Here is a 14,427-nt window from a genome sequence, read left to right as displayed (position 1 = left end):
ACCCCTTACACTGATTATATTAATACAGTACCATTACAGACACATCTGCACTTATAATAGTGGATGGGGATAATTTTAAAAACAAACTGTCTAAACAGTACACCTGAACTCACAACAGAACCTGAAAATTCAAATGTTACTATTTCTGAAAATTCTTCATGAAAAATTAAAAAAGACAGTAATCGTCAACCTCATAGTCATCGCCATGAGAGCCTCAAATCTCACAACTTATTGTTGCTTGAATGAGAAATCTTTCGAACATGATGCATATACCTTCTGAACATTAAGAATTCTAAAAAAATTTGACATATTCTGAACACCCACAAATGCACAAAACCACTGCATGTCTATGAATATCAAGATATCATCAAAACCTATATTACATATATTTTAATCATGAACCTAAATTGTTCCCCTTCAAGAGATGTTAATTTCACAAGCTTCCTCTAGCATCTGCCTCTACCTGTATAGAGTAGGATACCTGTCACATCCACAAACAGACCAATATGAATCATGTGAATGCTTATGCACAAAAATGTTATCTCCAAATTTATGAAGTCTAAACGCTCTCTACTTTGTTACACTCTTCACTGCACTACACTTTGTATCACCATCTTCAGCTGTGCATTATGCTACTTAGTACGATGCTATTCCCTTAAAAATAATATGTTTACAGAGTGCATATTTCAGGAAGGGCAAATTCCCAATGGGGCATAAATATGATGTCATGAATAAAGCATACCGGGTAGCATAATGCAGATCAATAATGACAATACATATTCTCCCATTCATGCAAAATGTTGAAATGGAAGAACTGTTATATATTCACTTATATTCACAGCTCCACACTAAGAAGAATAAACCTGAAATTTCCATACAAACACAGAAAAATAAGCAGTGATTGAATTCATTATGTCAACATGATACAAGTAATGCTCTGTGACTTCTCTTTAATCACGCCCAAAGTTACATTTTTCCCAACTAGCAAGTTTAAAAATGTTCCAGCATGAAAATCTATTTTTGCCAAACAACAAATATCTGTACATATAACTCAGTATTATATTTCATGATGGAGGGGGTTTTACGTGAAAAAGCTCACATCCTAAGTATTTACAAAGCAAAAGGGGCATAATTCAGAACAGAGCCAATTGCAAATTTCCACACAGTGTAAATATGACACTTCTCTGCATAGGACTAGGCATTATTACTTCTTGTCAGTCACCAGCCATCTCATTTAGCTCAGTTACGCTGTCTTGACAGAAGCCTTCTTCTTGCAGATGAACTAACGAACACCTGATTTGGAATGTGCGATCAGCCACTGAAGGGTAATATCTATGTTGTCCTTCTCCTTACATGATATTGAATAGCAGCAGATTTCACGGTCTTGAATTGCACATAAATTCCTGAAACCAAACGTCATCAGTGTTACATGAAAACATACAGAGAGTGACATTCTTGGTGCCCAGGCCAACATCTGTTAGTCTCATATCAGCAATATGGGCATGAAACAATTACATCAATTCCAGAAATATATCACAGCATCATGTTGCATTTTTTCATATTGTGACATGATGCCTGAAAGGTGGAACAGTGAAGCCGGAAGAGACTGTGTTGCTACATAATGGCATGGTAAACACCTTTCCACTGAAATAAACACACCTGCAACAAAAGAAGAACTGTGGGAATTGGTGTTTTCTGTGCGGTTTGTGCTGAGGATACATGATGAGGATCAATGGGAGTAGTTAGTCAGTCATGAGTCAGCACTCGTAGTTGATGGTTAGCCATGAGATCAGAAGCAGAGGAATCTCCATTGTTAGAAGCTGCAACATGGCAAACTCTACTGAAGATATAACAGACTGAGAATATTTAGGCCCTGCTGTGGCAATCTGTTGAGTGCGTACATTTTAATGCTAGTGGGGTGGAACTAAGTCCCTTGTGCTGCGGCCACTTCTGGCCTATTGTACCAGCCCCAGATGATAGGTGAGGGTGATTGTGTAGCAACTGGTGGAATGAAGATCGGCAGGGGAAACTGAAGTACTCGGAGAAAACCTGCCCCAACGCAACTTTGTCCACCACAAATCCTACTTGACCAGACCCGGGATCGAACTCGGGACACCGTGGTGGGAAACCAGAGACTAACCGCTTGAGCTATGGCATGGCTGAGTGCCTACATTAGTGAGAGCTATAATCATATGTAGTTGCGAGTCATGAGCATTCAGTAGATCCAATTATCAATGCAAGCCTGGAGCCTAGTCACTAACATGTAACAATATATTGTGACATGTTGCGCAACGGAGGACCCCTACCTCCCCAGCGGCACGCGGCGGTAACGTAGCGCTCTCGTTACTACTTGTCACGCTACGCAGGACACCACTCCCCCCCCGGCGGCGGTGACGTGCTGAGCGGAGCCGAAGCGAGCTGAATCCCAGCACACTGGTCGCTATGCAACGCGGATAAACAGTGGTTGCGATAGACGACCCTAGCAACAGCGAACGGAATAAAAGCCAGCTGAGCAGCAAGTGAGAATCAGTGTGTTATCAACAGTTCTCAAGGCAGCAGCCTGCGATTCAAGTTGAAATATAGCAGCCGTCGCAGAAAGAAGTACCGGACGTGTGTGTAACTGAGAATTAATTGGGAGTGTGATACAGTGGGACTTATATAGCTCCCGTACTGTGAAAACGTGTTGACTACTGACAATAGAGTGAACTGATTATTGCGAATAGGGTTATAAAGTGTAAAACCCCGCAACATTGTTATAATTAATTGTAGCCGTTAGTTGTAGGTTGTTGAATAAACCAGTTAACAATCCGAACGGCGTCCTCAGCGTCTGGTCTGTAGCCCACACTTTTGCCACATTCAGCAGAAATGCCTTGTATTCCAATTTTGAATGAGGGTTTAGATTTTTGAAAACCAAAAATGAATTGAAAATGGCACAATTTATAAGCCACAAGGCAACTTTCTTTGTCCACTTCACTGTTTTCCGAGGAAGAGAATAATAGGCCAAGTACTGATCGGCTCTATCAACTCCCTTCATGAACATATTATACTCGGAAACACAGACAGACTTCTTTACCTGTCCATGTCTCCTCTGAATCTCAACCATGCTCGAATTGTGAATTGTGGAAATCATATTCACAACACGAGTATCCCTCCAGGACTGAAGAATATCCCATTCCTCCTGAATGTGGTTTCACCTCGTTTCAGGCATTTACATTCCTCTTTCAGATCTGGAGGAAGCCCTCTGTTCACCCTAATTGTTCCACAAACACGCACTTTTCTTGAAAGTAGGTGTTCTGCAGTTGCCACACGGTTATAATAATTGTCTTGATAGACATGGTAATTGTGATCAAGATAGGGTTCCAAAACGGAAAGAATAGTTTCTTGTAATTTCTTTCCTTCACCAGAATAAATTTCTAAATTTCCAATATAGCCTGAAGTGCTTTCAGTAACTACACGAACAAGTAGGCCATACTTTGTAAGTTTCCCAGGATTATATGTTCGCATACGAAGCCTTCCCCTCCAAGGAATCACAGATTCATCCAAAGACAGTTGTTGGTTCGGCTTATAAACTGTCTGAAATTTCTGAACGAAAAAGTTCAATAAAGGCTGAATTTTCAAAGGCCTGCTTGTTGACTGTGGTTGCAGTTCATTATCACTGAAATGCAAACATCACCAAATTTGCTCAAATCTCTTATGGCTCATTAGTTTGCTGAAAATTGGAATTTCTGAAAATGGATCTGTTAACCAATACTCTTTCAGATTATCCCTCCCTGTATGGCCCATTAGAAAGATAATTGCAAAAAATGTTCTCATTTCTGCTGAAGTGACATCCATCCACTTCAATGCCTTATAACTTCTGTCATAAATTTCACGGTGTTGGAGATAGTATCTGTTATAGTCCTGACATAGCATGTCATGTCAAAGAAACTATCTCCAAAAAACAGTTCTGCTACTTCAGACACTTGCGTTGGGTCTGATGGAATTTGCTTCACCCCTGGATTTCCAGTAAACTGTCCCAAGGCAGGCGTTTTGTCTACTTTTCCCCATGTGGCTGTCCCCGCAATGTTGCTACCCGCACTTTCATCGGAGCTACTGTCACTTTCACTTTCACTTTCACTTTCACTGTCTGTGGCCACAATTTTTTGTTCGTCCCTGTCACACTCACTATCAGATTGTGAGTCACTATCACTAGCAGACTCAAAACGGACATCAGATAGCTCATCAGAGAACAAGTCAGATATTTCTTGTTCTCCGAGAAAACACTTGGACCTCAACCTCTTCCGACCTTGGTCCATTTTGCACTAGTAACTTCCTGCCTGGTGCATGCAGCTGGAAGATGAACAAAGGCATTTTCTTTTGGAGTGGAAAAGGAAAATAGTTGGGTCATAAACAGCGGGGTCATGTTACTGACTGTTATTGACGTTAATCTGAAAATGGTGTGAGAATAATGGTATTAAGTTTATTGTAATTAACTAATTTTGGTATTAATGTTATAGTGTAGTGTTTACTTACAGCTTAGCCGGTGCCTCATCTTACAATGTATTTGTCCGTTCTGTAGGGAATATAAACTGCAACTACACCCAGTTACATACTCTATTACAAATCACATTTAAAACAATCTTTATCCTCCTCAAATGCAAAGAGTAAAACAAACTGTGACTTTAATACAACAACACATAAAATTATGCGAGTTTCCCTAATAAAGTATAGAAATTAGAAAACCCCAAGTCTGAGATGCTGAACTGCTATTTGTACAATTTATTTCTTGTTCAGATTACATAAATTGAAAAAGCTAAATGGTTATGTTTTAAAATAATAACATACTGAAACCATCTTACATACATTCTTTCAATAAGCCCATTTTCATCTAAGGCATGTGGAAGGTCACGTTTATTGCCTAGCACCAGCACTGGAATCCCTGTCAACTGTGGTTTATCCAGTAAGTTGTGCAATTCATTCCGAGATGCTTCTATCTTCTCTGGATCTGCTGCATCAACCATGTACCTATGGATAAATATTTATTTTAATTTGGAACATCCATGCTTACATAAAATTACTTTAATCATTTCAGTATTGTGAAAATAAATTCCAGTAATACGTGTGTCATTCAATACTCCCTGACTCTAAAAACCTGTGCATCACAATAAGATGCTTGAAAACTGAACTGCTTTAACACTATCATTACTAGTATGCGGCCCGGGTTTGATCCCGGGGTAAATATGAACTTCTTATGTCACATGTTACAGGTGGTAATGACACCGTCCTCAGTGAGGTTGGCCGAACCATGGCTGTGTCTTTGGTGGGGACGCATCATGGACCAGGGATACATTGGGACACAGCTTTGGGACACCTCGTCATGGTCCAGCCGGGCAACGACAGTCTCGGGTTCTGGATCAGTATGACCTATCAGGGCTGGCAGCCAAGCTCCCGTAAAGTGCAATGGCATTATGACCAGAGCCTCCCACGTGACGGCATAATAACTCCTGGGTATCACTATGGTGTACCCGGAACGAATGTGGGAGAGCACTCCTATGGGGGTAGCTTCGGCTATTTGAGTTGTCTACTTAGAGTACCGATAAGGTGCTGCAAGCCTTAGGGCTCAACACTCTAAAATTGTTTGACCAACCCATGTGGAGGGGTGAGAATGGGGGAGTTCAAAGCAACCCCCAGGGGCGGCATTCTCATATAGGTTGTCCTGATCACAACCTCATGACTAACTGGTGTCGCACTCCCATTTATCATCTGGGATACCCCTCTCCCCCCGAACAGGCACTACTGGTCCTGGAGGCTTGTGAGGGTTGCATTCACTACAGGACCAAACTACCTAAGCCACCAAGGTGTGAGGCATCCTGCTGAGGGCTGCATGGCACTTGGGTGGTAATTAGCCAGTGTCTTGAACAATCCCCTTGGGGTACCAGGCAGCACCCCATTGTATTTATGCCTTCCACCCATATGGGGCGACCGTGGGACTCGTGGGACCGAAATGAATAAAGAAACCAAATCAAAAACCGGTCGTAAAGACCTTAAACTGAAGAGGAACCCCCTTCCAAGGGGATCCCTATGAGAAATGCTTCAGCAAAGGGCTGGAAGCTCTGGTGAACGATTAAGGGGCCCAGTTGCAACCAGTGAACCTGCTGTTGAAATTTCAGCCAAAGGCAGGGACGAACCAGTGGTTCAAAACCTGCCTGAGGTAAAACCAAAAACTACTCTCCTGGAAGTCAGTAGTACTGACACACCACTGCAGGGAGCTAGTACTTCTAACATACCTGCAGCAGGAGAAGGACTGGGACACATAATCTCTGGAGTAGGTGGACCCTGTCTAGTGAAAAAAGCCTTGTCTGGATGTGCCAGATGGAAGTTGGAAAAAGGCAAGAGTTGGGGCAAGTAAAGCAGGAACTGGGGCAGTGAGCAACCAGGAAATGCACGCTCATCCAAGCAGAGACCGGCACCTTTAAGAGGCCAAGGTCAGAGGGCAGTACCCCTACAGAAATGGCCAGAACTCTGAAAAAGCCCAGGGACTTACAAGGAGGCTCTGACCAACATAAAGGTAATGGCCAGAACTCCGAAAAGGCCCATGGACTTACAAGGAGGCTCTGACCAATATAAAGGTAGCTATCTTCAAGGAAACTTATCCTGAGGATAAGCTTACCGAAGATGACCATAATTCCATTCTGGAAGCACTGGAGGTGTTACGTAGGACTCCAAAGGGAGACCTACCACACCTGAAATCCTATAGACTAGTGGGAGGTGCACTTATTTATGTATGCACTGCCCAACAGTCTGGTCAATGGCTCACCAAAGCCATTGACAACCACAGGCTAGAATCAGGGACCACACTGAAGGCTACTGATGCCAGGAACCTGCTTGTAGCAACCTGAGTCGAAAGGCCAGAGGTTTATCCTATTCACAGATCGGGACTCCCACACTATTGTACAGAGGAACAGTTACAGAATATTCACAAGACTCTAAGCGGGGACTATTAAGGTGCTGAATGATCCTGAAGTTCAGCACCGGGCAGAACCTGTGACTAATACAGTATCTTCTAACTTGGTCTCTGAGGGGGAAGGGGATGAGATACCCAAACCCCTGCATGACCAAAGCAAAGAGGATCAGGGGGCCCCTTCACACAGAACCCAATCCGAGGACAGGGAGGGACATAAGATGGAAATTGACCCCTCCCCAATTGGAAGAGATCACTAAACAATCACACACTTAATACATACATAAACACAATACACACACAGTACATACAAACACCTTGAAATTTCTTCAAATTAACCTACACCACAGCAAAGCTGCCATGGCAGCTCTGTGCCAACAACTAGCTGAGGGTAAGGCAGACATAGCACTTAGTCAGGAACCTTGGTTATACAAGGGTCAAATAAAGGGCTTAGCTAACATAGGGGGAACAGTTTACTCTGCTGTACCCAATAATAATGCAAGACACTGTGTTTATATCAGGAATCATGTTAATGCCTTGCCTTTGAGGGAGCTCTGTTCTAGGGATACAACAACAGTAAGGATAACATACATGTACTAAGGAGGCAGCAGGGAGCTGATTATTGCTTCAGTCTACCTTCCATATGACTCGAATGAACCATCAACTAAGGAAATGAGGGACATCAACAGACTACTGTTGTAGCAGGAAAAAGCAACTCATCATTGGGTGTGATGGAGGAGCACCAGCACTAACCCAAGGGGAGAGAGCCTTATGGAATTTCTGGTGAGCTCAAACCTGAATATTCTAAACCATGACAACGAACCTACCTTTGTAGTTTGCAATAGGAAGGAGGTTACTGACTTGACACTAGGGACAAATAACATAGGAAACCTGGTAAGTAACTAGCATGTATCTGATGAGCCGTCCCTATCGGATCACAGATATATATGCTTTCAAATAAGCAACATTAAAGTAGATCAAGCTACTTATAGGAATCCTAAGAGAACCAACTGGGCACAATAAAGGATGTTGATCGGTCCATTGACCAGTTGCAATGGGCTATTATCTTGTCCTTTAATCGGAATTGTCAGGCTAAGACCACTCGTGGACCAAGGAGAGCACCTTGGTGGAGTAAACAGCTGAGTGGGCTTAGAACCAAAATAAGAAGACTGTTTAATACAGCTAAAAGAACAGGGCAGTGGGACACCTACAAGGAAGCCCTTACCTGTTACAACAAAGAAATAAGGAAAGTGATCCTCATGGAGGAGGCACTGCCAGGAGATCAGCGATGTACCAGGCGGTGCCACTCATGAGAATCATGGCAAAACAGGCGACCAACAAGGTCAGCACAATTAAGCTGCCTAACGGGCAGTATACTCAAACAGGAAGGGAGACACTGAACGAATTATTCAGGGTTCACTTTCCTGATTCAAAATTGATTGATAAGTTGGACAATGGACAAGATCAGCAAAACCTGGGCACTTGCCAAAGCAAGACAAACAGGGCAGACTGGAACCTGGCCAAAGTCATAATTAACCAATCAAAAATCAGATGGGCACTGAATCCTTTAGACCATTTAAGTCAGCGGGAACAGATGGAAATGTACCGGCACTTTTGCAGCTTGGGCAGAACTCTTAGTTCCACACCTATGCCGCATACGCCTGCATGGCATATGGTTTTATCCCCATGGTCTGGAGGCAAGTTAAGGTGCCATTTATCCCAAAGCCCAGGAAACTTGATTACACCGAGGCTAAGGCTTATTGTCCTATCAGGGACATATCCTCTACACCGGACCAAGCATGCCTACCAAACAGGTAAATCTACCGAAAGTGCACTACACAATGTGGTAACATGCATAGAAAGTGCGATTGAACACAAGGATATTGCCTTAGGAGCATTCCTTGACATAGAGGGAGCTTCTGACAGAACCTCGTTTGATATAATCAAACAGGAAGCTGGAAAGCATGGCACAGAGCCTGCAATATGCAGGTGGATCAGTGCTATGCTGGAAAGCAGAACCATAGCAGCTACATCATCAGGAGAAACCCTGGGGGCGTCCATGTATAAGGGTTGTCTGCAGGGGGGGGGCATCCTCTCGCCTCTGCTGTGGGGCCTGGTCATTGATGATCTCCTGTGGGGACTTAATGATGATGGGTATTATACAGCAGGATATGTTGATGACATTGCAATCCTCATAAATGGAAAATTCCTTTTGACAGTATCAGAGCGTCTTCAAACGGCTCTGTACATGGTCCAACGATGGTGTGAAAGAACAAGTCTTTTCATCAATCCCAATAAGACGGTAATTATACCGTTTACTAGGAAGAGAAATATAAAGGGCCTTAAGGAACCGACCCTCTTCAATAAGACAATCCAGCTCTCCAACAATGTCAAGTACCTTGGTCTAGTATTAGACAAGGGACTGACATGGAAAAAGAAGCTGGATAAGGTCATTAATAAAGCCTATAAGGCTTTTTGGACATGCAGAAGCATGTTTGGTAAAACTTGGGGACTGCAGCCACACATTGTGCATTGGATATATACTGCGGCGGTAAGACCCATAATTACATACGGCACCACAATATGGTGACCCAGAGTTAAACTCAAGACATGCATGGCAGAACTTAGCAAATTTCAGAGGTTGGCTTGCTTGGGTATCACATGACCAATTCGAATATCTCCAACAGCTGCGCTGCAGATACTCCTTGGACTCCCCCCACTGCATCTACAGTTGGATACAGAGGCCAGGGCAGGAATCTACCATCTCCAGTGCAGTGATCAATGGAAACCTAGATCCAATGGTTTCAGCCATGCATACATAACTCAGGACATGAAAAAAAGAACCCATATTACAAATGGGGTCTGATAAAATGATACTGAGACGTGTATATGAAAAACCCTTCACAGTCAGATTTCCTCACAGGAGTGAATGAGAAGACGGGTTTTGGCCCGATAGAAAAGGGGGACTGATCTGGTATACAGATGGTCCCAAAATAAATAAGGGCATTCATTGGAGCTGGTGTGTACTGCTATGGCACGAGGCGGAAACTTAGTTTCAACCTTGGGCCATACACGACAGTCTTCCAGGCAAAAGTATATGTCATTAAGGCATGTATTATGGAGAATCTAGATAGGAACTACAGAAATAGGAACATCTACATTCTATCTGACAGCCAAGCTGCACTTAAAGCACTTGGCAAACACCAGATCAACTCAAAATTGGTCTGGGATTGCCACCAAACTCTCATGGAACTGGCCAAACATAACAGGGTAGAACTGATATGGGTGCCGGGGCATGAGGGTATTGCAGGAAATGAAATAGAGGACTAATTGGCCAAGATTGGAGCTGAACATCCGTTCATAGGACCTGAACCAGCCTGTGGCACCTCTACAGCAGTTGCCAGACAGGCAAGCAGGGACGGGACAAATATGAAACACAAGAAATACTGGGGATCCTTGACTGGACTCAGGCAAGCAAAGGGACTCATACAAGGACCCGCTGCTAAAAGGGCGAAGGAACTGTTGAAGTTAAACAGGAACCAGCTATGATGGGTGGTGGGACTACTGTCACCTTAAAGGACACCTCTTCAAATTGGGACTAAGTGATAGTCCCACTTGTGAGAGGTGTCAAGAGGAACAAGCTTCATTCGAAGCGCAGGAATGCTGAGGGGATAATCAAAAGGGGAAGCACAATAGACCACCGCAGGTCACGGTGCAAGGGCCAAGAAGGCCCACCCCTTATACAGTCATTCATTCATTCATCATTACTAGCAGATTCTAAAAGGTTCTGACATTGATCTATAACACTCAGAATCACTGGGTTTTTGGCTTTGTCCATCGTCCAGTATTCTAGAGACTACAAAACATGCTATTTCGGAAACCGGATATGATTCCATCTTCAGGTGAGGGGTGAAGACACCTACTCAGTTGGGTCTCTCAGAAAGAGCTAATCTTAATCACTGGACAACCCCTGTCAGACTTACACAGCTATTTAGTCATCTGAAATATATATCCCACCGAATTAGCCTGGTCTTGGCAGACTAAATAGCTGTGTGAATCTCATAGGGGTTGTCCAGTGATTGAGGTTAGCTCTTTCTTAGGGACCAACTGAGCAGCTGTCTTCCCTCCATCACTTTGAGGATGGAAACAGATCCGGTTTCCGAAATGTCATGTTTTCTAGTCTGTAGAATACTGAATGATGGTAAGAGCCCAAAAACTCATTAATTCTATCACTGCTATAAATTCAAGTTCTTTATACTAATTTTGAATTGTTTCATTTTTGGTCCGTTACACTATCAATCACAAAGTCAATAAAAAGTCCGTCGAGTGTAACTATTTATAGATCACTTCTTTATCACTTCTGCCTTACATGTTTCGGTTTAATAAAACCATCATCAGAGGCACATAGTACAAGCATGAAAACACTGCCGTTGTTTAAGATGTACACAGTTATGTTNGCAGCACATAGGAAACATCTAACCAAAAGCCACATATCCTCAAGCTGACATCTCCCATCTTCGGGACGAATTAACAAGGAGGAGCTTAACATTTTACTTCAAATGTTTTAAATTTTAAATATTTTAACATTGGCGTTTTAACTTGAGGGCAGTTTCGGATGAATGTGAGAATTGAACGTGCATTCAACAACCCTAACAAGTGTTGTGCTTTTACACGTCGACGTATTGTAGCAGCGTTCACGCAGCAAACATAACTGTGTACATCTTAAACAACGGCAGTGTTTTCATGCTTGTACTATGTGCCTCTGATGATGGTTTTATTAAACCGAAACATGTAAGACAGAAGTGATAAAGAAGTGATCTATAAATAGTTACACTCGACGGACTTTTTATTGACTTTGTTCTTTATACTAAACTGTAAAATATTAATTTCTTTCATTACCTTTAGTCTCAATCAATTTTAAAGTTCTCTAACGATGGTATATTATACAATTGGGATTAGAGATTTTCTGGACTTAGTTCCTCATATAGTATTCTGAAAAGGCATAATATTTTGGGACCTGGATCTGTTTGTGTTCTCAGAAGAAAGGTGGGGAGGCATGTACCCACTGGATCAACAGTAAAGTGATTAAAAACACATATTTATGAAAGGCAAAGGTAACATCCCTGTGCTTCAATATTAGAGTCAATTTTACCGACCACACACCATATTTTTATTACTATCACACTATATGTTTCGACCTCAAGAGGTCATCCTCAGGTGTATGAACACAGCTGTATAATTACACGCAACCACATTTGTCTTCTCACTTATTCGATCCTGTACCTTATTCAGACCCACGCTCAACAATATATTAAGCTCCTCTCACAAAACACAAGTTAAAATATTATTCTAAATGTCAAAAGTTAAAATTTAAAATTTGTGAATCGAATTTCAATTCAGATCGCTAGTTATGCTTTCACTTTCACTTGTTATTCAGTCACTTCCTACTTACGCTCATCACTGCGTCAAGTTCACTTTAACTAGTTTAATTATATTATAGGTTAACCTAGAATAAGTGAGAAGACAAATGTGATTGCGTGTAATTATACAGCTGTGTTCGTACACCTGAGGATGACCTCTTGAGGTCGAAACATGTAGTGTGATAGTAATAAAAATATGTTGTGTGGTTGGTAAAATTGACTCCAATATTGATTAAATACACAACAGGATGCAAGAAACAATTAAAATTCCTGAGCTTAATCGAACACTGTTCCATCAAGATGTATGGAGGAGTGGATGTACAGCTCCATGCATTCTTTACCTCAGTGCTAGATGGCGATGAGTGGTCAGTTTCATGGTCCAGCCACTTTACCCCTAGAAGTCCCCTAGTACCCACTGTACAGGAGGAGGGGTGTGCTGCAGAGCCAGTCTGGACACTGGAGAACAGAATTATCTGTTGCTCCTGCCAAGAGTCAAACCCCAATTCCCTGTTCATCCAGTCCATAGCCCAGCTGCTGTACCGAACGACCTGGCTCTGCAGGTATTTCTAAAATCCCTATATCCTCTGTTCTTAAGGAAAGATAAGCTTATATTATCACTGCATCCACTTTTCCAAGTCTCTGTAATCTCATAAATTCTAAACTGATAAATGGATTTTCACAGAACTTGATATGAACATCATGACAATAGATAAAACCCCCTTTTTTTTATTTTCTACCATCAATAATATAAATTTAATGACAATAGTAACAGCACTTCATGCAGTGTCCTAAAAGACTGTGTTATGTTGTCATTTTCTTAGAATATGTAACTCTTGTTCAGAAAACTGTTCTGCAGAATGCAAAACAACATTGTGGTCAGAAAAATCTACAATTGGCCACTGGTTTGATGGTGATAACTGACGAACCACACAAGCTAGGCATGTGAAATTCTGTATAACAATACATAAACATACCAATAAATTTTGTACAACACAGTTCGCGATTTGTACATGAACTATAAACATGGAGAGACTGCAAACCTCTGGTGATTATATTTGACAAATTTAACATAATGCAAATCTATACTATTAAATACTATGCACATAAACCCATTATAGCCGGTCACGGTAGCCAAGCGGGTTAAGGCATGCACTGCCTTCGCTCACTTGAAAACCAGGATCATGGGTTCAAATCCACTCAGGGCATGGATGTTTAGTGTTTGTTTGGGTGTGTGTGTTTGTGTGTGTGGGCACACGTGCACGTTTTTCTGTACTTGTGTGCATGTAGAGGCCTTTCAACGAGCTGATCACCAGCCCAAGGGGAACTATCAATTGTCTAAGATATAGTATGCCGAAGTGAAACAACCTAACCACACGGCTCCTCTTACCACTCATAAAGTTCTTCCTACTTTAGATAAACTTTTAAAGAGATCTACAAAGATATAATGGCTAACTCCATTCTTATCCTAACAGCCTACCCTGAAAAAAGAAAACAGCAAACTCTAATTACACTAGAATATATAACACAAACCATCCTAACCTACTTATGCTATTATTGAACTCAGGGGTTTGTCTGTGTGCATTCATTCTGTTTGTGTTGTTCTATGTGTAGGTAGCAGCCTTGCAATGGGTTGATCCCCCATCCAAGGAGTTCTACCAAACGACATATAGGTTAAAGAAACTGAAGAAGCAGCCAAGGTCCAACAAAGGACTGTAGAGCCATAGACAAATAACCATAACTGTTTTGACATACAAGGTGTGGCAATAAAGAAACCGGATTCATGCTCTAACCCTTTATTAAAAAAAAATCAGACAGTCGAAATGTTATCCCCTTCAATGTAGTCCCCTCCCCGATCCCTACACCGCTCCATGCGAATTTTCCACTGTTGGAAGCAGTGCTGCAGGTCATCTTGTGTTATGCTCTTCAAGAGTTGCGTCGCTTTTGCTTTCACTGCATCCACGGACTCGAACCTGGTCCCTTTCAGCGCAGACTTGATTTTTGGGAAGAGAAAAAAGTCGCACGGTGCTAGGTCCGGAGAATACGGTGGATGTTCCATCACTGGAATGT

General features: G+C 42.2%; 1 protein-coding gene across 1 annotated transcript in view; it reads right to left on the bottom strand.

The window, feature by feature from the left end:
* Window positions 1–252: 252 nt before the first annotated feature.
* LOC111862534 (ADP-ribosylation factor-like protein 8B-A) overlaps window positions 253–14,427 on the bottom strand; it is an 18,577-nt gene continuing 4,402 nt past the window's right edge. The window contains exons 3-4 of the mRNA XM_023848016.2: window positions 4,843–5,004; window positions 253–1,403 (exon numbers count right to left, since the gene is read on the bottom strand). Of these exons, the coding sequence (XP_023703784.1) occupies window positions 1,283–1,403; window positions 4,843–5,004 (283 nt within the window). The 3' untranslated portion in view covers window positions 253–1,282. The remainder of the gene's footprint in view (window positions 1,404–4,842; window positions 5,005–14,427) is intronic.

This window comes from Cryptotermes secundus, unplaced genomic scaffold, assembly GCF_002891405.2.
Source record: "Cryptotermes secundus unplaced genomic scaffold, Csec_1.0 scaffold1084, whole genome shotgun sequence".
NCBI classification, from domain to species: Eukaryota; Metazoa; Arthropoda; class Insecta; order Blattodea; family Kalotermitidae; genus Cryptotermes; species Cryptotermes secundus.
The sequence above is the reverse complement of the archived record's forward strand: the minus strand, read 5'-3'. Positions and strand labels throughout refer to the sequence as shown.